At 35.5% G+C, this 24,744-nt stretch overlaps 2 protein-coding genes and 1 pseudogene across 4 annotated transcripts; 2 read left to right on the top strand and 1 right to left on the bottom strand.

Moving 5' to 3' along the window:
• The first annotated feature begins 3,230 nt into the window (after window positions 1-3,230).
• Window positions 3,231-4,868, top strand: LOC120167054 (guanine nucleotide-binding protein subunit beta-like protein). The gene is made up of 2 exons (XM_039176184.1): window positions 3,231-4,151; window positions 4,682-4,868. Exons 1-2 carry the CDS (start codon window positions 3,273-3,275, stop codon window positions 4,781-4,783), a joined length of 981 nt encoding a protein of 326 aa, XP_039032115.1. The 5' UTR covers window positions 3,231-3,272; the 3' UTR covers window positions 4,784-4,868.
• Window positions 4,869-7,544: 2,676 nt separating this feature from the next.
• Window positions 7,545-10,536, top strand: LOC120167041 (L-Ala-D/L-amino acid epimerase-like). 3 transcript variants are annotated; one of them, XM_039176167.1, is made up of 6 exons: window positions 7,545-8,131; window positions 9,068-9,234; window positions 9,301-9,533; window positions 9,731-10,064; window positions 10,217-10,278; window positions 10,371-10,536. In XM_039176167.1, the coding sequence occupies exons 1-6, from the start codon at window positions 7,568-7,570 to the stop codon at window positions 10,445-10,447; spliced, it is 1,437 nt and encodes a 478-aa protein (XP_039032098.1). In that variant the 5' UTR covers window positions 7,545-7,567; the 3' UTR covers window positions 10,448-10,536. The 3 variants fall into 3 exon arrangements, with proteins under 3 accessions (XP_039032098.1, XP_039032099.1, XP_039032100.1); XM_039176168.1 differs by having other exon boundaries at window positions 9,068-9,178; window positions 9,317-9,533; window positions 10,371-10,535; XM_039176169.1 differs by lacking the exon at window positions 10,371-10,536 and having other exon boundaries at window positions 10,181-10,256.
• Window positions 10,537-10,853: 317 nt separating this feature from the next.
• LOC120166983 lies at window positions 10,854-16,291 on the bottom strand (annotated as a pseudogene).
• Window positions 16,292-24,744: the final 8,453 nt, after the last annotated feature.

The raw sequence follows: 24,744 nt of genomic DNA, 5'->3' as shown, positions 1-24,744 counted from the left end.
ACAGTGGGTACAAAAGGGAGAACGATCGACCCTCTTGATGCTAAGTCTGCTACCCTATTGTCGGGTAATATCTAAAAAGTTAAAAATTAAAGAGAGAGCTAAAAAGCCAAGTGTGCTCCTTACTGTGTATAAAACATTTAGATAAATACTTCAGTAAAAATTATTTTATAAAACATGCTATTAAAACATGAACAATACCCTCATTTGAACACTAAAATGTGTAGATTCCCCTAAACCATACACTCAATTGTACACTCGGTAAGGACCTTATACCGATGATAGCATAAAGACATGCGTTAAGGACTTACCCTGTGCGCAAAGCAGATGAATCTATAGTAAGGTCTTACAAGTCATAGACTAAGCCTGAGACACTTACTCCAATAGTATCCCCTAATGACAGTAAATATGCATGTGTTTGAGTGAAAACAATAGTTTAATTCTTTAAAACGTGAAAACATTCCATGTTCCAAAATCATATACAGAAATACAGTAACCAGAGATCATGTCAAAAGTATACGGTAAATCAGATATTAAAACTCAATACATATTGTAAAACAAATATCATGAAATCAAAATATTTAGTATTCATCAGAACTCCAAAATAGTTCAGATAGGAAATTCAAAACAATATTGTAATAGCATCAGGAACACACATGTATCAGTTTGAGAAGTCTGGTAAGGTAGCCTACTGTTGAGGCTTCATATCACGGTCGGCGGTAGTGCTAGACCCTACGAGTCTAAAGAACTGTACCAAAATCCTAATATAATAAATAATAGACTTTAATTAAACAATTTACTAAAATCTTCGAATAACCCTCGAATAATTTGGATCGTACAGATCTGCTGAACGGGAAGCGTTGGATCTAGTCGACCCTCGATCATGGGAAACTTGGGTACCTTCAAAAAAATATATTCTCAAATCAATATTATACTCATAACTAAAATAATCTTGCAGAAATACTAAAAATACAAAGCATTTTCGGATTAACAAGCTTATTTCGAGGGCTTCGTGTCAGAATTTGGCAAAACAGACCGAAAAATCGGATTCAAGACGTCGAAAAACGTTAAGAAAGAGGCTTTCAAAAAAAAGTCAACATCGTTCGATGGTCAAAGTCAATGTTGGTCAAAGGTCAACGATCAACAGCTCGGTGTGGCTCGACTCGACTGGACCGATTTTTTCGGATTCGATTGGCCAGGTTCGGTAGTGGGCTGGTTTGGATTTTGAGCCATATAGGTAAACGGTTCGGACACGGGTCTGTGGGTTGGGTGACCCGCTTCTAGAAGCCCACCAAGCGGTGAATAAGCCCCACGCACAACGACGACATGTGGGGGCATGTTCGGGGTCTTTTTGGGTTGGAAAAATCACGAAAAAAATCTAACATGCATTTTAAGGAGTTTTGAGACACTTACCAGACTCGATTCACGTCGTTGAACGGCAGAGAGCTCGATATCAACTCGTCAAAAACTTGTTCTTCCTCACCCGCTCCACACGCCGACGATAATGGTGACAAAACGAACACTGGAGGACTCGAGACAACGCAAGGATAACAAAAATGCATGTACTAACACAATACTTAAACATAAGAAATACTTTTCTCATTTGACAATGCAAAAGGCTAATGCGAGTACTATATCTAGAACTACAAAAAAATCGTATGAGCCTTCGAAAGAAGAAATTTATTATTTTCAAGTGGAAGTAAATACAATTTGATGTAATGTTGTAATTTCTTAAGTTTAAAAGAAAATTGTTAAGTTTAAAGAATATTTACTGAAAATAGGTACCATATTAAGACTATAAGTGAGGGTACCTTGAGGTTAAATATCGATACCCCTTATTTCACATTGATACCTAGTGTTAGTGAAACCCTAATATGGATTCTAAGTTGATCAAAGCTTATGATGTAAGATTGGTTCAGTATTTGAAGATTTAGTATCATTCTCAAAATTGAAGTACGAAAATATAATCCTTTTAAACTATATTTAACTGTGACATGTATATTATTTCAGTAACATGTTTACTAATGTTTTAAACAAACGAAAATATTTGGTTTGTTTTCGAAGGTACTCCATTGGCTACTCTGACTTTTATGATACCATCAAAATATTTAGATGGAATTTATGAGATTATATAAACATTAAATGTCCTAAAATATTATAAGATCATAAGCTCTGATCACGTGACTAAAATCAGACCTCTTATATAGAATTAGTTTGTCTAGTGGGGTGAGACACTAGATCTTTTAAGATCAGGAATTCGAATCCTAATGATTGCTAATGGAGCCCTTGCCTATACAATACTCGAGATAAGATTTCAAAAAATACATTTGGATTAAAAAGATTGAAAATAAGAAAGAAAAGTGTTTAGAATTTGGGGTGTTTAAATTTTGATTTTAATTGAATTAATCAATTAAATTAATTTTTTATTAATCAATTAATCGATTTTAGGTTTAATCGGTTAACGATTAATAGTTTTTTTTCTTTCAAAATTTGATTATCAGTTAATTTGGTTCAAAATTAGTTAATTAACTAAATTAATCTGTCAATTAAAAATATTAAATATTTCATATATTATATATATTATTTATATACTACTCTGTCTTAGGGGCTGTTTGTTTGGCTCTGAATGGAACCATTCAACGCTGAATTTTGAATCGTTCAACATTCAGCGCGTTTGTTTCTCATATCTGAATGATTCAGTTCTGAATGATTCAGTGCTGAATGATCCAGTGTTGAATGATTCAGTGCTGCCTGATTCAACAAAATAGTGCTGAATGATTCAGCACAGAAGTACATTCTGAATGATTCAGAGCAATTATCAAACATCATGTCACATTCAGAGCTTATTCATACAGAGCCTCTGAATCATTCAGCATTTAAATCATTCAACGCTTAATCATTCTGAAGTAAACAAACAACCCCTTAGTCTAGTTTGTCTGTTTCGTTTAATTCAATTAAATATTAAATATATTATATATTAAATAGAAAAATTATAATAAATTTTAATTAATTTGGAAATCAACTGAATTAATTGAATTTTATTCGAATTGATTAATTTTTTTTAATTTTAACTTAATTAACGTTTTAAAAAACTCAATTAAAGAATTTTTAATAATTCAATTCGATTGATTAATCAAATAATATAGTATAGTTTATTGCCAAAGCCCTAATTCCCTACAAACCGGAACTATATATACCTACTGTGCTCCCTTCGGTCTCACATTTTCCCTTGAAAACCCTAGTAGCCGCATTCGCCTCGCAAAACGCCTTGGAAAATGGCCGGTGAAGGACTGGTTCTCCGTGGTACCATGCGCGCTCACACCGACATGGTAACCGCCATCGCCACTCCGATCGACAACTCCGATATGATCGTCACTTCCTCACGCGACAAATCCATCGTCCTTTGGCACTTAACCAAGGACGAAAAGACCTACGGCGTCCCCCGTCGTCGTCTCACCGGTCACTCACACTTCGTCCAAGACGTTGTCCTCTCTTCCGATTCTCAGTTCGCTCTCTCCGGTTCCTGGGACGGCGAGCTTCGTCTCTGGGACTTAACCGCCGGCACTTCCACTCGTCGCTTCGTCGGCCACACCAAAGATGTTCTTTCCGTTGCCTTTTCCATCGACAACCGCCAGATCGTTTCGGCTTCTCGCGATCGGACTATCAAGCTATGGAATACACTTGGAGAATGCAAATACACAATTCAAGAAGGCGAAGCTCATACCGATTGGGTTAGCTGTGTTCGTTTCAGCCCAAATACTCTCCAACCCACCATTGTTTCAGCCTCGTGGGACAAAACTGTTAAGGTTTGGAACCTGACCAACTGTAAGCTTCGTAATACATTGGTCGGACACTCCGGTTATGTGAATACGGTGGCGGTTTCTCCTGACGGGTCTTTGTGTGCCAGTGGAGGAAAAGATGGAGTGGTTCTGTTGTGGGATTTGGCTGAAGGGAAGAAGCTTTACAGTCTCGATGCTGGTTCGATCATTCACTCTCTTTGCTTTAGTCCTAATAGGTACTGGCTCTGTGCTGCCACTGAACAGAGTATCAAAATCTGGGATTTGGAGAGCAAGAGCGTTGTGGAGGACTTGAAGGTTGATCTTAAGACTGAGGCCGAGAAATCTGACGTCTCTGACACCGGAAACAAGAAGAAGGTAATGATGCTTTTTTATTGCACCAGTTAACATACAACCGGCTAATTTAGGGTTAGAGTAGAAATTGATTATAACCAAGTCTAATTATTTAGGGAAAATTGGTTGGATGAAATAAAAAATTATTATATTGCATAATTACACCGGCTGCAACCTAGTCAATATATTCTCGGTTATAACTTAAATGGTTGTCAATTGTCTAACTTTTTGGAATATACTGATGATATTTTAGGTTAAAAATTGTATTGGTTATAATTGTAAAATTTTTATGTTGAACGGTTTAATATTTTAGGTTAAAACTAATATAGGATGTAACATAAATTATTATCAATTGTTAGGTTGAATATTTTAGGTTAATATCCTGCCACCGCACCTTTCTTATCCTTCTTGTTGTATATTTTCAGTTAATTTTCATTTGGGTATCACTTGACGGTAAATAATTTGTTATTAATTGACATAATGAGTTGTATAATGAATGAATTATGTTTTCATTGTATTTCAAGTAAAAGTAATGCGGTGGGGTATCTGCACAGGTGATATATTGCACAAGCTTGAACTGGAGCGCAGATGGAAGCACCTTGTTTAGTGGTTACACTGATGGTGTAATCAGAGTTTGGGGGATTGGACGTTACTAGACATGAGCTTGTTAAGAATTTGTTTCGAATGTTGGAGTGTCTTTTGTTTGTTTTTTATGTGGTTGGATATTGAGCCGTTCGACTATTTCATCCTCTCTTTGTTCCTTTCAATTTGTTACAAAGAAAATCTTTAAGAGGAAGTGATGCTAGTCATCTGCTTGTTTCTTATCAATCGAATGCCATTTTCTTCTCTTTAGGGTGTAGAACAATTTAGTTTGTTGTAGACGGGATGAGAATTTTATTGAATCGAGTTGAAAAATGTTGTATTAGTCGAATAGGTGAATCTTATTTTATAGGTTTAATATAAAAGTGTTCAAATTATATCGTTTTTCTCATTTAGATCGAATCGAGTCAAAAAATTCAGTTTTTTAAGTCGAGTCCAGTTTTGTTCACCACTAAAAATTAGTACTTAAACTATATTGTTTCTTTGCTTTAGGAACCAGAATTATTATTTTATCAAAATAAACTTTCGAACTAGTTTGTGTAACTATTTTAATGATCTCAATTATTTTTTTATCAAAATAAAATTTTAAACTATACCTTTTTTTTTTCTTTAAGCTCTTAAATCATTTTTTTTGTCAAAACAAATATTTAATTTTGTGTGAAGTGTCATCATCTTATTAGATGAAAAATAATTTTCTAACTAAATTATTATGACTTCAAATAAATAAATATAATAATTCAAGTATGAGTACTAATTAAAGTGACTTTTGTGGTAAAAGAATTGTTGTTATTCTTTGATGACCTAGGTTCGAACACTATAGATATCATGGGTGTGAGTGATTAATGTCAAAAATTTGGAAGTTATCTTTGAACAGATATTGTCAGGTATTTACTCTAGATTATTCAAAAAAAAATATTTAGTTTGATAAAAAAATAATTTAAATGCCTAGAAAACATAATTTAGGTAATTAATTTTAGTTTAGGCCTTATACGAACACTAGTTGTTCTGTATCCTAGCCACCATCCCATTTGCTCATAGCCTTCAACACTTAAAACCACAACAAACCCAAAACAGTTGTCGACTCAGAACGAGAATCGAAGCCTTTGAAAACAATATTGAGTTGGGAAAAATCAAACAAAATGACGAAGGAAAAAAAATGTTTTGTTTTTCGGCTTTTGGCGATTCATGTTGATTAGAGATTTAGTGTTTACCTGACTTGTGATTAGGTTAGGTTAAGAGGGAAAAAAATTAAAAATACAAAAAATATTAAAATAAAATTTTCATTACAATTGAGAGACTAATAAAAATATTATTTATTAATTTTAATGTGTTAGATTATTTCAATTAAAATAATAATGATAGAAACTTAATTTTTAATAAAATTAAAATTTCAATATTCCTACTACTACTACTATTATTATTGTTATTACTATTTTGAAATAGATATGCGTATTGTATTAACCATAAAAGCCACCATTTATAATAATATCATATATAATACATCTAGGAGAATAAAAGACAAAATATAACATTGAACGAATAATGAGAGACTGACGAACAAAAACGTAAATTATTGAGATAAGGGTAGATAGAGATAGATTATTCCGACATCTTCAAACATCAAATAGAGGAGAAGAACTCGAAGAATATCTAAAATGATCGAATGAAAAATCAATATTCTATTAATCGTAGTCTCAATCTAGCATCACAAAAAAACAGACGGATGACAAAGAACACACTGTCGAAAATAAGCCATGACCCATAAAAAAAATCACGATCAAAGAATGAGATGGCAAGAAAAACAAGATCAAGAACCGAAAAGAATTTAAATTTCCAGTCCGCATAGTAAACTCACGGGGAAAGAAAAAATCAATATGTATCGAGACAATCACAAAAACAAAACCAATGAAAGAAAACTGTAGCGAAAACTTAAAAACGTCAATAACTATGATGTTTTCTATCAAATAAAGGGCCAAGAAAAAAAATATAATCGTAAATATATTTTAAAAAATAAGTAAATAATTACAAAAACGAAACAATTGATTGAAGAATAAAAAAGAACAACGTAGTGGCCGGGCAAAGCCACCAGCCCAACATCACCTGCCGCCCTCAACACCAAAAACTGGTAGTAATTTCCTAAATGCAAAATAACGGCTACAAAGAAAAGTAATCTATTTAAACATTCAATATTCATATTATAAATTTTAAAAGTTTAACGCTTGAAAAGTTATTTTAAGATAATAAATTAACGTAAGAACAAGTGTACAATATATATTTTAAATTAATTTTAAGTGTTTATTTTTAAAAAAAATAAACATTTAATCATTTTTTCGGACACTTTGAAGTGTTTAGATCGTAATAATTCAAAAAAAATTATTAAATAACATGTTACGATTATAAATTTAACTATAAATTTGGCCCGAAAATTTCATCGGCCAGAGAAGATGAAGAGTGAGAAGGTTGAGGTTGTCCACCACTTAGTGAATCTTTGAGTGTTGCAGAAAAGATTGATGAACGGTGGTGCCTCGACGAGGGCTGGAGGGAATAAATTTCTTAAAATATTTTTTTAAGAAATAAAAGATTTTAAAAATATAAATGTAGAACGATTTTTTTTAAAATAAAAAATCACTTAACGATTTTAAATAACTAAAATTAACTTAAGGTATAATTTGAATATTTATTATTGGATTTTTTTGAGCTCATATTATTGGATTAAGTCTAAGATAATTTGTCCATTATTTTGAATTTTACTCACTAAATAAATACGGTGGCCGGCAAGCACCGCCGAAACCATCCAAAATGCCAACAGAACGGAAATTGACACTTTAAAATATTGTCAGATGAAACAAAACCCTTTCGAAACCGAGAATCATGAGCGGTGGTTATGGCAGCTGCTCTTCACATCACTTCATCACTCCCTTAAACCAATCAAACTCTCTCAGAACAAGACCCACCAAATGTTCTCTCAATCGGCCCTTCCCTTTTTCCCTAAACCCCTCAAATTCCAGCTTCCCATTTTCAATCAGTGTGTCAAATATTCGATGCAAGTCCCGGTTCCTCCTTCTGCAACGAATTCTGCGTTCAAGAGTTTGTTGGAAACTTTCACGGTTGACGTTCATAAAGCTGAGAACAGACCACTCAATGTACCTTTGATTGCCCCTTTCACCATAGCCAATTCTAGGCTTGATAAGGTGGAGAACGTGGCCATCAAGATTGAGCTGAGAGATGGATGTGTTGGTTGGGGTGAGGCTCCGATTCTGCCTTTTGTTACGGCGGAGGATCAGCCTACTGCCATGGTTAAAGCCAAGGAGGCCTGTGAGATGCTCGAGAGTTGTTCTTTCATGACTCTTGGGGCACTACTTGGTGAAATTTCTGATCTTTTGCCTGGCCATCAGTTTGCTTCAGTGAGATTATATTTTCTTTTCTTTTTTCAACTGAGCTGGTATTTTCTATTAGTAATGACTCTTAATATGTTCATACAATGTTCTTATGTACGACTTAGATAAATTCATGTTAAGCCGTTGAACTATGGAACTGGAAGCATTGTATGTAGATGTTGGTCTCACTATATGTGCAAACTTATAAAAGTTTAGGGGCGAAAACAGATTCTGAAATATAAAAATATATATACTTAAGTTATATGAGAATTTGAATTTTTTAGGAGGTGATTGCCCCGTCAGCCTCGCTCAGTCCATTTCAACTTACTTTAGAACGTAATGAGTTGTTGCTGGTTCTGAGGGTTTGGAATTCACATTTTGGCTGAATGAATCAGGAAGGGTAAGGAAAATGGGGTAAGTAAGATAGTGTATGGCTGCAAATTGCGTCTAAACATCTGAAACATGTGTTTTTTATTTTTTTTTCGGTCAAATTAGATTATACTTTTATGGCCATAAATAGATATCTACTTTCAATTCCATCTTTTAGTTCTTGTATGTGAGAGGGTTCTTCCCCAGTTCGATTGTTCTTGCAATATAAAGTTAGGGAAATGATACGAGAAAGAGAGACACAGAGAGTGAGCAGATGCAGTTGTCAAACGTACACATTTTGATTTTCAGTTTCTTCTTTAAAGTCTTAAGCTGAGGTCTATCAACACGAACATGTTATATCTCAGTTCATTTCTTAGATGTCTCGGCCTAGAGGGTTCAGCATCTCTCATACTGTTCAAACAATTGAAGGTTGGGATGAGAGTTTAGTCAGACACATGTATGTCCAAAATTTGGACTCCAAATTATGGTATACTGGAAGATTATAGTTCTCCTTTATTCTGTTTCATTTTTATAATTCTCGTAATAGGAGGGTTTTTTTTTGTGTGTTTCATTTGACTGTTCTTACAACTGAAGGTTAAGGCAGGAGTTGAGATGGCATTGATCGATGCAGTTGCTAAGAGCATTGGTATACCTCTATGGAGACTATTTGGTGGAGCTTCAAATACGATAACCACAGATATAACAGTTCAGTTTCTTTCCCTTTTCATTTTCAGTTTACTTCCCCTTTCATCTTTTAAGAAGATGACTAAAAGTTTGGAGAAATCACCTACTATAGTATATCGTCTCTTCCAGAATTGTCAATTCTGCCTTATATATTTGCAGATTCCTATTGTCTCCCCAGCCGAAGCTGCTGCATTAGCTTCAAAGTATCGCAGACAAGGATTCGAAACTTTGAAGCTTAAGGTGGGAAAGAACCTGAAAGCTGACATTGACGTTTTACAAGCAATACGTGCTGCCCACCCTGATTGTTCATTCATTCTGGATGCTAACGAGGGATATAGACCTGAGGAGGCTATTCAAGTTCTTGAAAAATTACATGGTACGGAATGTATAAAAGTTAAAGATTCTGCAGCATGCGTACTAGCTATGGAAAAACAAGCAAAAATCAACAATTTATTTGCTTTTGCATGATCTAAAATTTTGATATTTGTAACATTCTCTCTTATGAACAACATTTCAGCAAGTAGGTTTCTTGTATCTAAAGTCTTAAGCCTTTTCCTCTTCCTTTCATGGCAGTAATGGGAGTGACTCCTGTTCTTTTTGAACAGCCAGTTCATAGAGATGATTGGGAAGGCCTTGGTCGTGTTAGTCATTTCGCGAAAAGCAAATACGGGGTATCTGTTGCTGCAGATGAGAGCTGTCGAAACTTAGCTGATGTTAAGAAAATAGTGCAGGGAGAACTTGCAGATGTTATTAACATTAAGCTTGCTAAAGTTGGAGTCATCAGTTCTCTTGAAATTATCGATTTGGCCAGGGCATCAGGACTAGACCTCATGATTGGTGGTATGGTGGAAACCAGGTTGGCTATGGGCTTTGCGGGCCATCTTGCCGCCGGCCTTGGATGTTTCAAGTGAGTATCTTATTTCTTGTTAAAGAAATGAGTACAACTGTGCAACCGTAGCTCGCCCATGTACATTTCGGCTGTCATAATTTTGACTTTTCTTCTGTTTTATAAGTCCAGTGAAGTTGTTTCAAGTTTTAACTTGAAGATATGCTGTGCAGATTTGTTGACTTGGATACTCCCCTTCTGCTGGCTGAAGATCCAGTTCTTGATGGATATGAGGGTATTATATTTTACTTTTGAACTCACCTTTTGTTTGTCCGATTTTACGATACCGAATTCGACATTTGACCATGTTTGATTTCTTGTGGCTAGTTCTTGGAGCTGTTTACAAGTTCACAGATGCTACAGGCCATGGTAGTTTCCTTCCCTGGGAAAATGTCACATTGTAAGCCTCTAGTTTACCACATAATTTCCTTTAGAAGGAAGCATATGGTCAAAGATCAAGTAGCAGGGTGTTCATATTTGTAAGGGGAACAATAATAATATGGGGAGGGTTCGGGTAGTAGAATATAAGATATTTCAATTTGGTTCACGGAATGTGAGAATAAAAAAATGCATATTTATTTATAGTGTGTTAATGATAAATAAAAATTGAAACAATACTAGTAAATGAAAGTTGACTATGATTTGTGCACAATTAGAGGTAGATACATTTTATTCCTTTATTGAAATACGAACAAAGAATAACTCAAACAACGACAGTGTGCTCCATTTGTCACACCATAAAAAATACAACATTTGCAGAAATGCCTCCAAAAAATTCATTTACATATTTGTATAGAATGGGGGAAGAACTTACAAATTTAAAAGGTTTGAAATTTGATTCCACCCCATTATCCAAGGGTTCTTATCGGCCGGTAATGCAAAATTGAGCTTAAACATCTCCCTTGACATGTTACCACCTTCACTGAACCCTACAAGCTTTGCCACTATCTGAGCACTCTCCTCAATGTTTTTGGCATCATGGGGATCTGTCCAGAGATTGTTTATGAATTGCAGCCTACTCTGCTTTCCGACCAGAGGAACATTACAATTAACGTATAATGCATCTCTCTCCTCTGCGCTCAAACGCGAGGTCAACCTCTCTGCGAGGAATTCCTTTTTGTGCTTCAATGCTCTGATGCTGTAAGAGAACAGAGAACTTTCAAGCAGGCATAAGCTAACATAATAAGCTGAAAGCAACAAGAGATGTGTGGTTGAGAGAAAGACAAAAAGAGAGAGAACCTTGATGACATGGACACTGCACGCTCATCTCCTACTAGAGCTGGGCTTGCATTTCCAAGTTCTGCAAAATGGTTCTGCATCCAATTTAAGCGTCTAAGCTCCACTTCCATGTATATTTGGTCAGCAGGATCTCAAATAAAACTGTGTCCTATGGATGATGGAAACGTAGTAGGCGTCCCATAACTCAACAATCTATTGCCTTTGTTCCCTGAAGGTTACATGGCATGGAAGTTGGGGTTCCTCTGGTTCGATTTCACTCTTGTCATCCTCTAAATTGTGTCCAGCAGCTTCGTTTGCTTCCAGTTCAAGCACCTAAAAACAAGTCCAAAAATAAGTAAAGTCTCTATGAACGGGAAAAAGAAAAATAAAGAATGTAAGACACAACATATAAGAAGGAGAAAAGGCAATCATTTTACCTGAAAAACAAGTAGCTATTCTGGTATTGCAGTTTAGCAACACGCTCTTTCTGTTCAGTTACATACGCTCTTATGCTTTTTACATTCTCTTCAGCTGCATTCTGAAACATCTTCTGCATTTTCTTCATGTTAACTGAACTTGAACGTCTATAGCCTTGAGGTGTGCCTTCCATTGAAGAGACTTCTCCAACCTGTTCACTCTTAGCAGGTGTTCCTTTCTTGGACTCTGCGTCTCCTTGGAGACAATTTCATCATCCTCTGGAGGTCTGTTTTCTTCATTATCAGGCTCCATCATTTGCTGAGAGGTTGATAGAGGTGAGCATAGAGATTTTATAACTTTTTTCTGGTTTGTAACCTTACTTGAAGATAAAGGAAGCAAATTCTTCTTTATAGACTAATTCTTAGTTTTGGAGGTTGCTTCATATTCGGATTCTTGATTACTGCTGGGAAGAGACATGACCAATTTGTCTATCGACTTCTGAACGTTCTCTAATTGCTCCCAAGGTTAGCTATTGTGCTATCTTGTGAATGAGGTCTTGTTATCTCTTCCTTGAGGTTAGCACTGACACTTTTGTTAGGAGCTATAGCAGTTCCAACTTCAACCTCCTTTTTAATAGACCGGACAGCGCACATCTCCCTTATTTCCGCTTGCAGCTTGGCAATTGTCACAGCTGCATCTTGATTACCTAGTCTATGATAAGCCACCTCTTTTTGGAAAACTTCCAGAGCTCAATTTGCTTCTTCTACAAGCTGTTCTTGGAGGTGTTAAAGTTTACGAATTTCATGCATAAGTGTGAAAGGAGCAGTTGATGATTGCCTCATAGACTGCCTTAACAATGTTTTCCTCGATTTATCATTACGGCTTAGTTCCTTCCCTTCAAGTTTCGGAGACAACAAATCAGAATACGACAGACATTTAATAGAGCTTGAGGTCTGAATAGATATATTAAACAAACAATAAAAATTTAGTTGAAATTAATCGAAAAAGAAGAGAAAGAAAGAGAGTAAGGGGATATAGAAGAAACCTGCTGCTGCTCCTGAGTTTTCTGCGTAACTCATCTTGGGATTGTGCAAGATCTCTTTGGTGCTTCAGTTCTTCAATCTCCATTTCCATCTACAAAGAAAATACAGAAAATGTGATTATGGTTTCAGTTTCATTTGCAATATAAAATTATTCCAAATGATACCAACTTGAATAACTTATTAGTTGTTACCTGTTGTATTTTGAAGTCTTTCTCCCTAGATAGATCAGGGGTTCGAAGTTCTGCTTCTAGCCTGGCTACTTCTTTCTGCAGATGTTTGACTAGCTGTTTATCTGAAACAACCTTTCATAAAAAGAGAAAAATGAAATCTTGTCAATTCACTTCAACGGACATGCATTTGGAAATCCATGTCAATCTCATTAAGCACAAAGAAAAAACGAGTACCATATTGACTTGCTCATTATTTGTCACTTCCTTTGCCCTGGTTGCAAAGAAGAGAGTATTACGAGATTGTTCAAAATGACTTTGTCCTGGACTCAAAGTGCAAATGATGGCAGTACGTGCATTTCCACCAAGTGAATGCTTCAAAATACGAGTAAACTTCGAGTCTCTATATGGTATATGACCACTTCTTTTTCCAACACTGAAAAGAGAAAATTTTCTTTAATACAAAAGACAAATCGATCATGAATGTAAAATGAAAAATATAAATTAAAATGTTCAATCTAGAGAAGAGTTAAGAGTATATGTAAGAAGTTGTAGATCTGCCTGAATTTCGACAATTAGAATAGCTTAAGAAGATGAGAATTTGCATTTAACTTTATTGAAGTACTGATTGTACAGCCAAGTATAGAACAGGCGACATTTAGAGAAGTTAAAGTAGTTTTGTTAGATTTTCGTCAAAAAAAAAAAGTTCCTTTTGGTGCAAGATAGGTCGAAGGGATGTTGTAATGGACAATAAATTATTACAATATGCATTTTCTTTTTCTTCATTTCGTTATTCTTCTTGCATTCATCACAAGAAGATACCATTCGAGAGTACAAAGTTTTTGAACAGATGAAGGGGGCAAAAGCCAAGAAATATGATGATAGATTAACAGAAGTACCTGAGCTTTCTGATTACAGTTGTCAAATTCATCAAACTAAGGTTAATATGACAGCCTTCTCTCAGCCTTGCACCATCAGCTTGTGTTTGAGAAGCTCTTTCACTTCAAGCTAGATCCACAAAGTTCTGCAAGTCTTAATCCGAACAGTTTGTCATCAGGAACAAGAATTTATACATCCTCTTAGGGTATACTTGGATAAGATGGGAGTGGTCAAGTGAAACCCTAACCTTAACTTCTATCTAATAACTACCGAAACAAGTGTGGTTCTAAGCTAAAATTTCTCATTTTACTGGAGAAGGGATAAAATCGTTCTTACCAGGTTGCAACAAATGATCTCACACAATCAGTATTTTCACGCAGAGTACTTTGAATTGTCTGCATCATTATCCAAACAAATTTATGAGTTAGCTTCCTTAGGGCATTGCGTATATTAAAGGAAACCGACAGAAATCATCATTATTACCAGCCTTATTATTTGGTGTGACCTCGAGCTAGTATCATTTAAGGCCGTTTCACCAACTTGCCGTCTGCAAAATGCCGGTAAAATGATTAGCTCCACATTTAGAGAAGGATAGAAAAAAGTTCACTTTCTCAAAGCAACAACTTCTTTAGTTACCTTCACAAATGCTAATTAGATGTCTTAGATGGTGATCGTTACTAACTGTTTCTTCCACCAACATCTCAACCACAGTACCCTTCTGCAGGCACAGATTATAACTTAAAGTTCTAGTTAAGGAAAGAAAGAGGACGCTAACAAAAGAGAGGCCATTACCTCCGGATCATCAGGAAGCTTGAGATTGCGGCCATATTCTGAATTTAGCAGGTCCCTAACATTCTTATTATAAATTTCTAATCCTGAAATTTTAATAGTAAAATCTCTCTCTGGTGTCTGCAAAAATTCCAAGTAAACAATAAATTGATTACGAAAAATCACAGCCATTTCAATGCAATGTTTTATGTTAAAGCAACAAACTACTCATATAAATGCAAAGCAAGTTGAAGATGTCAAGAACAATTAGTTCAATCAAGGGAAGGTCAGTCTCACATTCATAATATGATGGTATATGTCATTTACAGCCTTCTCACTTATTCGTCTCATCGTGTATGTCTTCCCACTGCTGGTTTGACCGTATTTATAGTAGCTGCACCAGAAATTACATAAATGAAGTGTTCAATAAAGGGAAACAAAAGACTAATGGACAGGCTTCCCAAATAAAATCGATATAACAGAAAACACAACTTAGTACCATTTATGCCTCCCAAGCAGACAAGGCAACATTCTTCACTCCTTCATGCACAGTTTCATTTAAGCATGAAGGTCCAAAAACTTTATCTGAGTAAACGAAATACAATAACCTCAAACATAAAGTTACCACGAAGCATCGACCAACTAAATAACAAGCTGGTAGTTAAGTTACCGAATGTGAAAGATGGGAGCTGAGCTGTGCGTTCTTGAGAAGGATGCTTAGAAACAATGGTGTATTCATCTACACAATCCATGCTACTTGATCTTTGGCCAGTTGTTCCCTTTTACTTAATGGCCTCAACCTTACAGTAACTAAAATCTTCTCTTCCTTTGATTTCGTGCCTCCCGGGGTTACTGGTGCCCTGTCTATCTTCCTGGCTGGGGTTCCTGGAGTTCTAACTGTCATCTTTTTTCCCCCTTTTCTTAATTCCTTGTGTGTTTGAAAATTAGAAAGACCGAAGAAAATGCAGTCAGAACCCTCTCACCTCCCGGGCCGAAGGAAATCGACTCAAATCGTAACTGAGAAATGAAATAGAAATAGAAACAATTAGCATATTATAAGCAAGTATGGAAAAATCTAAAATCAAAAGTCAACACACTGAAAAAACATATAAATACAAGCTTAATCTCAACTCCAATAATTAGATATTAAAGAAGCGGAAGGAGGAAAAACTATGACTCCTGAAATCTTCAGTCCATCACAGTTTGTATAAATCAGTTGAAAAAAATTAAGCAAAATAGGAAATAATACGAAAATTAAAGAGGTCACTCATACTAACATATCAGCAACAAAATCGACTAAATCCCAAAGGTGAATTCTGAAGTTTCTCTAGCAAATTAATAATAAATAAATAAAACTCCAGGAATCACACGTTTGCTAACATAAAAAGTTTCCTTTATTTATCTGAAAACGAAGCATTTTCTGATAATTGGAACTTAATTAAGTACTGGGTATCAGTAATTTCGAAGCAAAGTTTACTTCCTTCAATGATTTTCCATATCCAACTCAAATCTTACCCAAAACAGACAGAAAGAAAATATGTTTCTAAGAAAGTTGAGAAGCTTACTCAAATTTCTGGATCTGATCAAAGATTGTTTGAGAGTACAACCAGTGACAGAAGACTGGAAAGGAGCAGACAAATAGAAGAGAAGACGGATTAGGGTTTGAAACTTTGTCTAATGGGAAAAAAGAAAAGCCACTGAAGAGAGACGGGGCCGCGAACCAATAGATTTGAAAGTTAGATCGTAACGGCTACTTTATTTTCTCTCGCCATTTTTAAGTATTTCTAAGTTTCTTTTCGATTTCTCGTACCAATATAAGTTTGCATAAACTAGATATCTAATATCTAAACTATAAATTTTGATATATTTTAGTATCTAAATCAGGTCAGGTTAAATTAGATTTATACTCTAAAAATTTGGATTAAATCTCTATCGGTGTTAGTTATATATTTTTCATGTCGAGTCGGATCAGGTGGAGAGTATATAATATTAGGTCGGGTTCAAGTGGGTGTTGATAAAAAAATTTGACCTAACACAATCCATTGTCATCCTTGTTCATCTTTTTTCTCTCATATTCTCTTAGTTTATTAGTTCTAGAATTATTAGGACATTCTCATTTCTTTCTTTTAAGTCTCTCATTCCTTTCTAGTAGAATTAGGAATATATATATAATTTGTTAAAAAATATTACATTACTTTTAAGCGTAAATTATACAAATGGTCATTAATGTTTGATTAAGTTTTTGTATTCCTCATTGAAATTTTAAAAGTAACATATTAGCCACTAATGTTATCAATTTATAACAAAATGGCAACATTAACAAAAAAAGGGTAATATTTTGTTTTACCCCTAAACTAAAACTAAAACATCAAATAAATCCTTAAACAAATATTTTATATTTACTTTATCCCAAAAACATTTTAATTTTCATAATTTTCAAATATCGATCACCATCTTATTCCTCCCCTCCCTGCCTCTCTCACCTCATCAGCTCCCTCCCAAACACCATATTCTTTTTTTCTTTGGACCTGACGAAGTTTCAGCTCTTCGTAGACTCCTCCCACCACACTTTGGTTTGTAGCATCAAGTTTGAACTCCTAACAGCTTGTTTATAGCATTGTCGAATCATTATTCTAAACGCTCACCCCTACATGTGAGGGCCATAAGAGGTGGAGCCACTGATAGTAACGGTTTGGCAGAAAAAGGTATAGAATCATATATATAACTTCATATTCACCATTTGGTTATACCATTACACCTTATTCAGAACCATGCACATTTTAGGTTAGAAGATAGAAAAAAACGACTGATAAGATGCTTGCAAGATATTGTTCTAGGTTGCTATAAGGTAATCAAAGTAATGCACTCGAATCGAATAGTGAAACCGCAAAAGTTTTCTCTACCATTCTCACATGTGCTAGGAAATCTCTATCGGTGTTAGTTATATATTTTTCATGTCGAGTCGGATCAGGTGGAGAGTATATAATATTAGGTCGGGTTCAAGTGGGTGTTGATAAAAAAATTTGACCTAACACAATCCATTGTCATCCTTGTTCATCTTTTTTCTCTCATATTCTCTTAGTTTATTAGTTCTAGAATTATTAGGACATTCTCATTTCTTTCTTTTAAGTCTCTCATTCCTTTCTAGTAGAATTAGGAATATATATATAATTTGTTAAAAAATATTACATTACTTTTAAGCGTAAATTATACAAATGGTCATTAATGTTTGATTAAGTTTTTGTATTCCTCATTGAAATTTTAAAAGTAACATATTAGCCACTAATGTTATCAATTTATAACAAAATGGCAACATTAACAAAAAAAGGGTAATATTTTGTTTTACCCCTAAACTAAAACTAAAACATCAAATAAATCCTTAAACAAATATTTTATATTTACTTTATCCCAAAAACATTTTAATTTCATAATTTTCAAATATCGATCACCATCTTATCCTCCCTCCCTGCCTCTCTCACCTCATCAGCTCCTCCAAACACCATATTCTTTTTTTCTTTGGACCTGACGAAGTTTCAGCTCTTCGTAGACTCCTCCCACCACACTTTGGTTTGTAGCATCAAGTTTGAACTAACAGCTTGTTATAGCATTGTCGAATCATTATTCTAAACGCTCACCCTACATGTGAGGGCCATAAGAGGTGGAGCCATGATAGTAACGGTTTGGCAGAAAAAGGTATAGATCATATATAACTTCATATTCCACTCATTTGGTTATACCATTACACCTTATTCAGAACCATGCACATTTTAGGTTAGAAGATAGAAAACAAACGAATGATAAGATGCTTGCAAGATATTGTTCTAGGTTGCTATAAGGTAATCAAAGTAATGCACTCGAATCGAATAGTGAAACGCAAAAGTTTCTCTACCATTTCACATGTGCTAGGAAATCTCTATCGGTGTTAGTTATATATTTTCATGTCGAGTCGGATCAGGTGGAGAGTATATAATATTAGGTCGGGTTCAAGTGGGTGTTGATAAAAAAAATTTGACCTAACACATTCCTTTCTAGTAGAATTAGGAATATATATATAATTTGTTAAAAAATATTACATTACTTTTAAGCGTAAATTATACAAATGGTCATTAATGTTTGATTAAGTTTTTGTATTCCTCATTGAAATTTTAAAAGTAACATATTAGCCACTAATGTTATCAATTTATAACAAAATGGCAACATTAACAAAAAAAGGGTAATATTTTGTTTTACCCCTAAACTAAAACTAAAACATCAAATAAATCCTTAAACAAATATTTTATATTTACTTTATCCCAAAAACATTTTAATTTTCATAATTTTCAAATATCGATCACCATCTTATTCCTCCCCTCCCTGCCTCTCTCACCTCATCAGCTCCCTCCCAAACACCATATTCTTTTTTTCTTTGGACCTGACGAAGTTTCAGCTCTTCGTAGACTCCTCCCACCACACTTTGGTTTGTAGCATCAAGTTTGAACTCCTAACAGCTTGTTTATAGCATTGTCGAATCATTATTCTAAACGCTCACCCCTACATGTGAGGGCCCATAAGAGGTGGAGCCACTGATAGTAACGGTTTGGCAGAAAAAGTATAGAATCATATTATAACTTCATATTCACTCATTTGGTATACCATTACCACCTTATTCAGAACATGCACATTTTAGGTTAGAAGATAGAAAACAAACGACATGATAAGATGCTTGCAAGATATTGTTTAGGTTGCTATAAGGTATTTCAAGCCAAGGTGGAGATTTGTTAGATTTGTCTAGAAATTAAGTTGACAAGTTGGAAATTTCATCTTGGTTGGTGGCCAACTTATGGAAATTTCATCTTGGTTGGTGGCCAAACTTTGAACATGTGAATTTCATATTTGGTGGGCTAACTTGTACACATTGGAAAATTCTTGTTAGGTGGCCAAACTTTGAACTTATTATTCTTGAAACTCAACTATAAATAGGCCTAAGTATTTCCTTAGAAATCATCCCAAAAACAAGTTCTCTCTTCCTCTTGTATCTTCATTCTCCCACTTGGGAATTCCAAAGAATTCCATTTGTTGTAATATTGCGATATAGTGAAGTTATCATCCGGTGTGGTGCCCGAGGAGTAGACGATATTCTCGTCGACCTCGTAAATTTGGTGTTCTCTCCTTTTATGTTTTTTATTCGGTTCTTTTCCATTGTGTATCAATATTCAATAGTTTGACAGGTATCCGCTGTGCAACCTTTGGTGGTTTTAATCTTGTCATTTTAGGTCAATTTTAAAACTACGTTCGTGTGGGAAAACCCATTTTCCCCAACACATATTCATATAACTTCATTATTGTGTTCATATTACATATCATACATATACATGAACATATTTGCACTTGTTTTGTAACATCCAAATCCCACGGATTCGAATGCCACAAGACCACCAAAGGGTTAACCCAATTTTTTTTCCAGAAACCATACTCACTTTAAAATATTATACAACATATGAAATCATAACAATTTACAAAGTGGGGCCCTAATTTAAAATTTTGATAAATAAAATAAAGAATTAAAATGTTACAAGCTGACTAATTTCAAATCATGATCTCTACATGCCCACTATGTCGCCATCACTATACTCTGGTACTTCATTAACACTCTTCCAATGATGTCGTTATCCATCGCACTCTACGAAACCTTAAACCTGCGAATGGAAACACATCTGAACGTTGAGCTCGCAAGCCCGCGTCACACAATACCTCTACCACACTACATGCATTCATTAAATGATTATGCTAACAAACAAATTTATGTGCATACAAATACACAGAAAAACATACTGAGGTAAGTCTAGTGGTGTGGTCAGAGGAATCTTATGTGCATCTTAGAATGAAACCCCTAGCTTACCTAGCATCTCATGAGTATACAGAAACATATCGACAACATGAGATAGGTTAGCAATATGGTCGGAGGAATTTTATGTGCACATCGAATCACACTAGCCTATCTTGAACATGATAGCTTCGAGGTAAGAACCAAAATTTTACGTGCATTGAAACTTATCACCCTAGTCTATCTCAGATACTCGAAAGATCTGGGTGAGGATCATCATTTTATGTGTATCAAAAGCTCACATTCCGAACCTATTTGAGTATATGGTATGATTCAGAATTTTACGAGCATCAGATGAGTATCAATATGATCAAATATTTCACAAAAAGAGGACGATTGTCATAATGCTAGAGAAACCCGGGTGTCCTTACCGTTATCCAAGCATCATACAAAGGCAAATCTTATGTCATCCTAACTTGCTTGATTTCTAAGTATGTTTTCGATTAACTTTATTGTTTCCACTTGTATTTGGGTACATAAAGCTTATACGACCTCAAAACCCCCAAATCCAAACATTTAAACCAGCAATATCGATACTGACCCATGTGTATCGATACCAAAAATGGCTATTGGAATCCTTAATTTACCACCAGAATCGATACCACCCTTTGAGTATCGAAACCGACCACGAGTATCGATATCCTTGAGAGAGTATCGATACTACCTTCTCAAAATGCCCTTGTTTTTACACTATTCAAAGAACATTATCGGTGCTATTCTTCCAATATCGATACTTACGACCGGAAGTGCCCTACTTTGGACATGAAAATGTATCTTAAACTCACTCATTCACCCGCTAAGGCTCTAAGCGTTATTAGAGTTTATTTGAGGTCTTAGAGGTCAAAAGGAGTTACCTTTCATGCTTAAAAACATCAAACATATAATTTACCATGGATTATTTGTATGCTTCATGAACCCAACTAACCAATTATGCATATCAATAGGGTTCCAAAGATATATGTGACATAGACAAACTGTAATCGTGTTACTACTATTTATTTGTTGGGTTATCTATTAGTCTGACGTTCGACTCAGGTTTTCTAATTAATGGTGACACTATAGTTAATCTCATCATGCTTCCCCTCGATTGACCCTTGAATTGAAGAGACGCCTGATATAATTTCGTCATGCGTAAGTAACTTGTATAAGTTATTTCATTCATAGAGGCCCATAAGGGTAAATTGGTAATTTTAGCCCCAAAGGCAATTTAGTGATGTCCCACACTCGAGCTAGATTAGTGATGTCCCACACTCGAGCTAGATACTTGTCCGCGAATTGTGACTACTAAATATGGTCATGAAAATATGTGCAAGTATACACAATCGAACAAGTAATACAGTGATGAGTGAGTATCGTATCCACAGGGATTGGAGGAAATTTATAAACTTAATCACAACAATTTACTATTTCACCTAAGTATAGTGATGTTATATACAAATGAGAATGATGTGGCAAATGAAATGGATGTTGGTGGAATGAAATGATGGTTTTACTGAATATAGTAGTAAATGGAAATGTCGTGGCAAATGATGAAAATGTCTTGGCAAAATTAAATTGAGTGTAGTGAATCAATTGAAAATGTAAAGGAAAAACTAAATGTAACAATGGATTTGATTATAATGACATTAGACTCCTCACAAACAAGCTACTATGGAATGAATGAAGGAGTCACTTAGGAAACTTAAGTCTACTTCTTAGGTTGATACTTCTATGCCTTACTTACCCGACAGAGTTTACTAAGGGTGCCCTACGCTATCTCTATCAAGGGACTCGACAGGTTCAGGATGCATGGAAAACCTATTGGCGTTAGCAAGTGCATGGATCCTATTGGTTTGACAATACCTTTTAGTAGTAGCACTAACATCTAACCTCTCAACCAAGCACTACTCCTTTTAGTCGATTGAAATCCTAGCCTTATGTCTAATGTTAGATTAGGCCTAGTTACTACTTATAACCCTTTGCTTATGTGGATCCTCCCTAGTTTCTCTTGAACACATATTTAGTCATTCTATCAAACACTGAGCAATCTCCTAAGGAATGACTACTCTCATAGCTCCTACAACCTTAAGGCATTAAACATCATAAACAAAACAAATAACAACATACAAAAAACCATCCATTAAAATAAAACTTAAATAACCATAAGGAACTCCACCAATAAGACTAGTTCATGCTGGGGTTCGAATATTCCAAGCACAAGGCATGAAATTAATCCGTTCCATACGACCCAAATAAGATAAAAGAGAGCAAACATCAAAGGGATTGAGGAAAAACCTTCGGCATGCACTGTCGAAGCTCCCCCGGCACCATGAACTGCCTCAGCTCTCTAGCTCCTCTCGGACGCCTAGCTCGCCACTCCCTCTAGCTTGTTAATGGAGGAATGCCACAACAAAAATGATTGATGAAAAAGGAGAGACTTTTCTCAATGAAATTAAGCCCAAGCCAGTGTGTGTAAAGTCTTTTCTTTTGGTGGATTCATCTCCTATTTATAGGGGGAGAATAAACCTAGGAATTTGTGTTAAAATTCGTAGGATACCCTGATCAGGTTCCTTTCGTCAGGAGGTGAGCAGTTGTGGCAGTGGTCCCCTCCAGGGTAGCTAGACGTGGTCCCCTCCTGGGCAGCTTGCAGCTGGGCATGGTCCCGACAGAATCGGACAACACAGGTGGCAGATGTCTCTTCCTAGGTGACTAGCGATTGAGGGCATGTAAAGAAAAGGACAGTTGGCTCATAAAAATATCATATTTCATCTTTTTTCACTTCCAAAATGTCTTCCATTTGACATTTGCATTCTGCTCAGTAGTCTCATCATGTCATGACAATTCCTTTTTTCTTATCCTTTCTCCCAAATCCTACACATCATCAAACAAAACACCTTCCACATAGACAACACCGTTTACAAAATAAAATGTTGCGTCAACATATATTTCCACCACATGCAACTATATGCTCCTAAATACATCTATATGATCCTATATGAGCTCTTAGACATGCAATAACTTAAGTGAAAAGGCCCTAAATATGACATTTTTACGGAGTTATCACACCCCCAACTTAAGATATTTCTTATCCTCAAGCAATGGATAATATTAAGCAAATAAAAATACCATGACAAGTTCAGGTTCAAGCAAGTGATAAGGGATAGAATTTCAGCCCTCAGAACAGTTGGCTTTAACATGCTAGACTAGTTTGAGAAATCAAGTATTGTCCCCTAGGGCAAGATCCTTTGTGTGAGTATGTGTGTGATTGTATCAAGTCCATGCTTAACAAACCTAGAAAATTTCTGAGAAAACTCTCTTGTTTTGCCATGACATTTACAAGTTTACTCCACGTTGTTTTTTTACTTCTACGAGGGGAGTCAGCCCATCACACCTACCATCCACACTCTAGGTGAAAGGAAGCTTCCACCCCCGAGCTAGTCAGGTAGAGTCATCATGTGACTACTTTCATTCACTTATATGTCGTGGCTGCCATTTATATAAATGCAATTTCCAGGCAATGTCATGGCATAGAGGAATGCCCTCTACAGATATGCCGAAGCATTTATTTTCAATTTTATTTTATTTTTATATGGGGTTTTCATCATTCATTATCAAATTTTTATGCGAAGGCATGCAAGAGTTATCTATAACAAATTTCTAAGTTCCTTAAGCTAAAACATACAATCATGTATCCAAAGGTTTTAAAGAAGCAAGTCCTAGAGTTGGTTCTATCACCCTCAACAATCATTTACATTCTAGGCATAAAGAGTTCATTATCATTGGGCATCATTAATTTATTCTAGTAACTAACTAGAACACTTGCTAATGTCATGACATATTCATTCTACTAATACTATCATGCAATGAATTAAGAACCATGCCTCCCCTAAACTTGAGAAAAACATTATCTTCAATGCTAAATAAAAACTAAGGTAAAACTAGACTACATGCAATGCAATGCAAGGTACTTTGACTACTTATGCTGGTGGTGGTGCGACGGTCGTGCGACGTGGGCGCTTGCATAATTTTGTGGGGGCTGGAGTGTTTAGAATTGATGCTGGTGCAACAGGGGTCCTAAGGCCTTCAAGGAATGGGGATAGTTGAGGCTCCTTATGTCTAGACACCTTCTTTAATCGGCGTCTACTCCTTCGCAAAGGAATTTGCTGCGACATTTCTGATTGTACGTCCTTAGTGGCTCTTTGGGTAGCGTGGGTACTGGTAAGGTCGAGAGTTGGAGCTTGGTTTCTTAACATTTGATTATTGCCACGGAGTGGAATGGATCAGGATCTACTAGCTCTCATTAGTGGGCTGGTGAGCATCTTCTGATGCCTTGGCATTCTCAAATGGCACAAGAGTGTATCAGGGAA

Source organism: Hibiscus syriacus, unplaced genomic scaffold (genome assembly GCF_006381635.1).
Source record: "Hibiscus syriacus cultivar Baekdansim isolate YM2019G1 unplaced genomic scaffold, ASM638163v2 tig00111659_pilon, whole genome shotgun sequence".
Classification (NCBI taxonomy): domain Eukaryota; kingdom Viridiplantae; phylum Streptophyta; class Magnoliopsida; order Malvales; family Malvaceae; genus Hibiscus; species Hibiscus syriacus.
The sequence above is the reverse complement of the archived record's forward strand: the minus strand, read 5'-3'. Positions and strand labels throughout refer to the sequence as shown.

What these genes read in the sequence shown, in the direction of transcription:
- LOC120167054 (XM_039176184.1), top strand. Translation starts at nt 3,273, where the DNA reads ATGGCCGGTGAAGGACTGGTTCTCCGTGGTACCATGCGCGCTCACACC. An exon ending in ACACCGGAAACAAGAAGAAG is followed by an intron (nt 4,152 to 4,681) that starts GTAATGATGCTT and finishes GTATCTGCACAG; the next exon opens with GTGATATATTGCACAAGCTT.
- LOC120167041 (XM_039176167.1), top strand. Translation starts at nt 7,568, where the DNA reads ATGAAACAAAACCCTTTCGAAACCGAGAATCATGAGCGGTGGTTATGG. An exon ending in GCCGGCCTTGGATGTTTCAA is followed by an intron (nt 10,065 to 10,216) that starts GTGAGTATCTTA and finishes TATGCTGTGCAG; the next exon opens with ATTTGTTGACTTGGATACTC. An exon ending in AGTTCTTGATGGATATGAGG is followed by an intron (nt 10,279 to 10,370) that starts GTATTATATTTT and finishes TCTTGTGGCTAG; the next exon opens with TTCTTGGAGCTGTTTACAAG.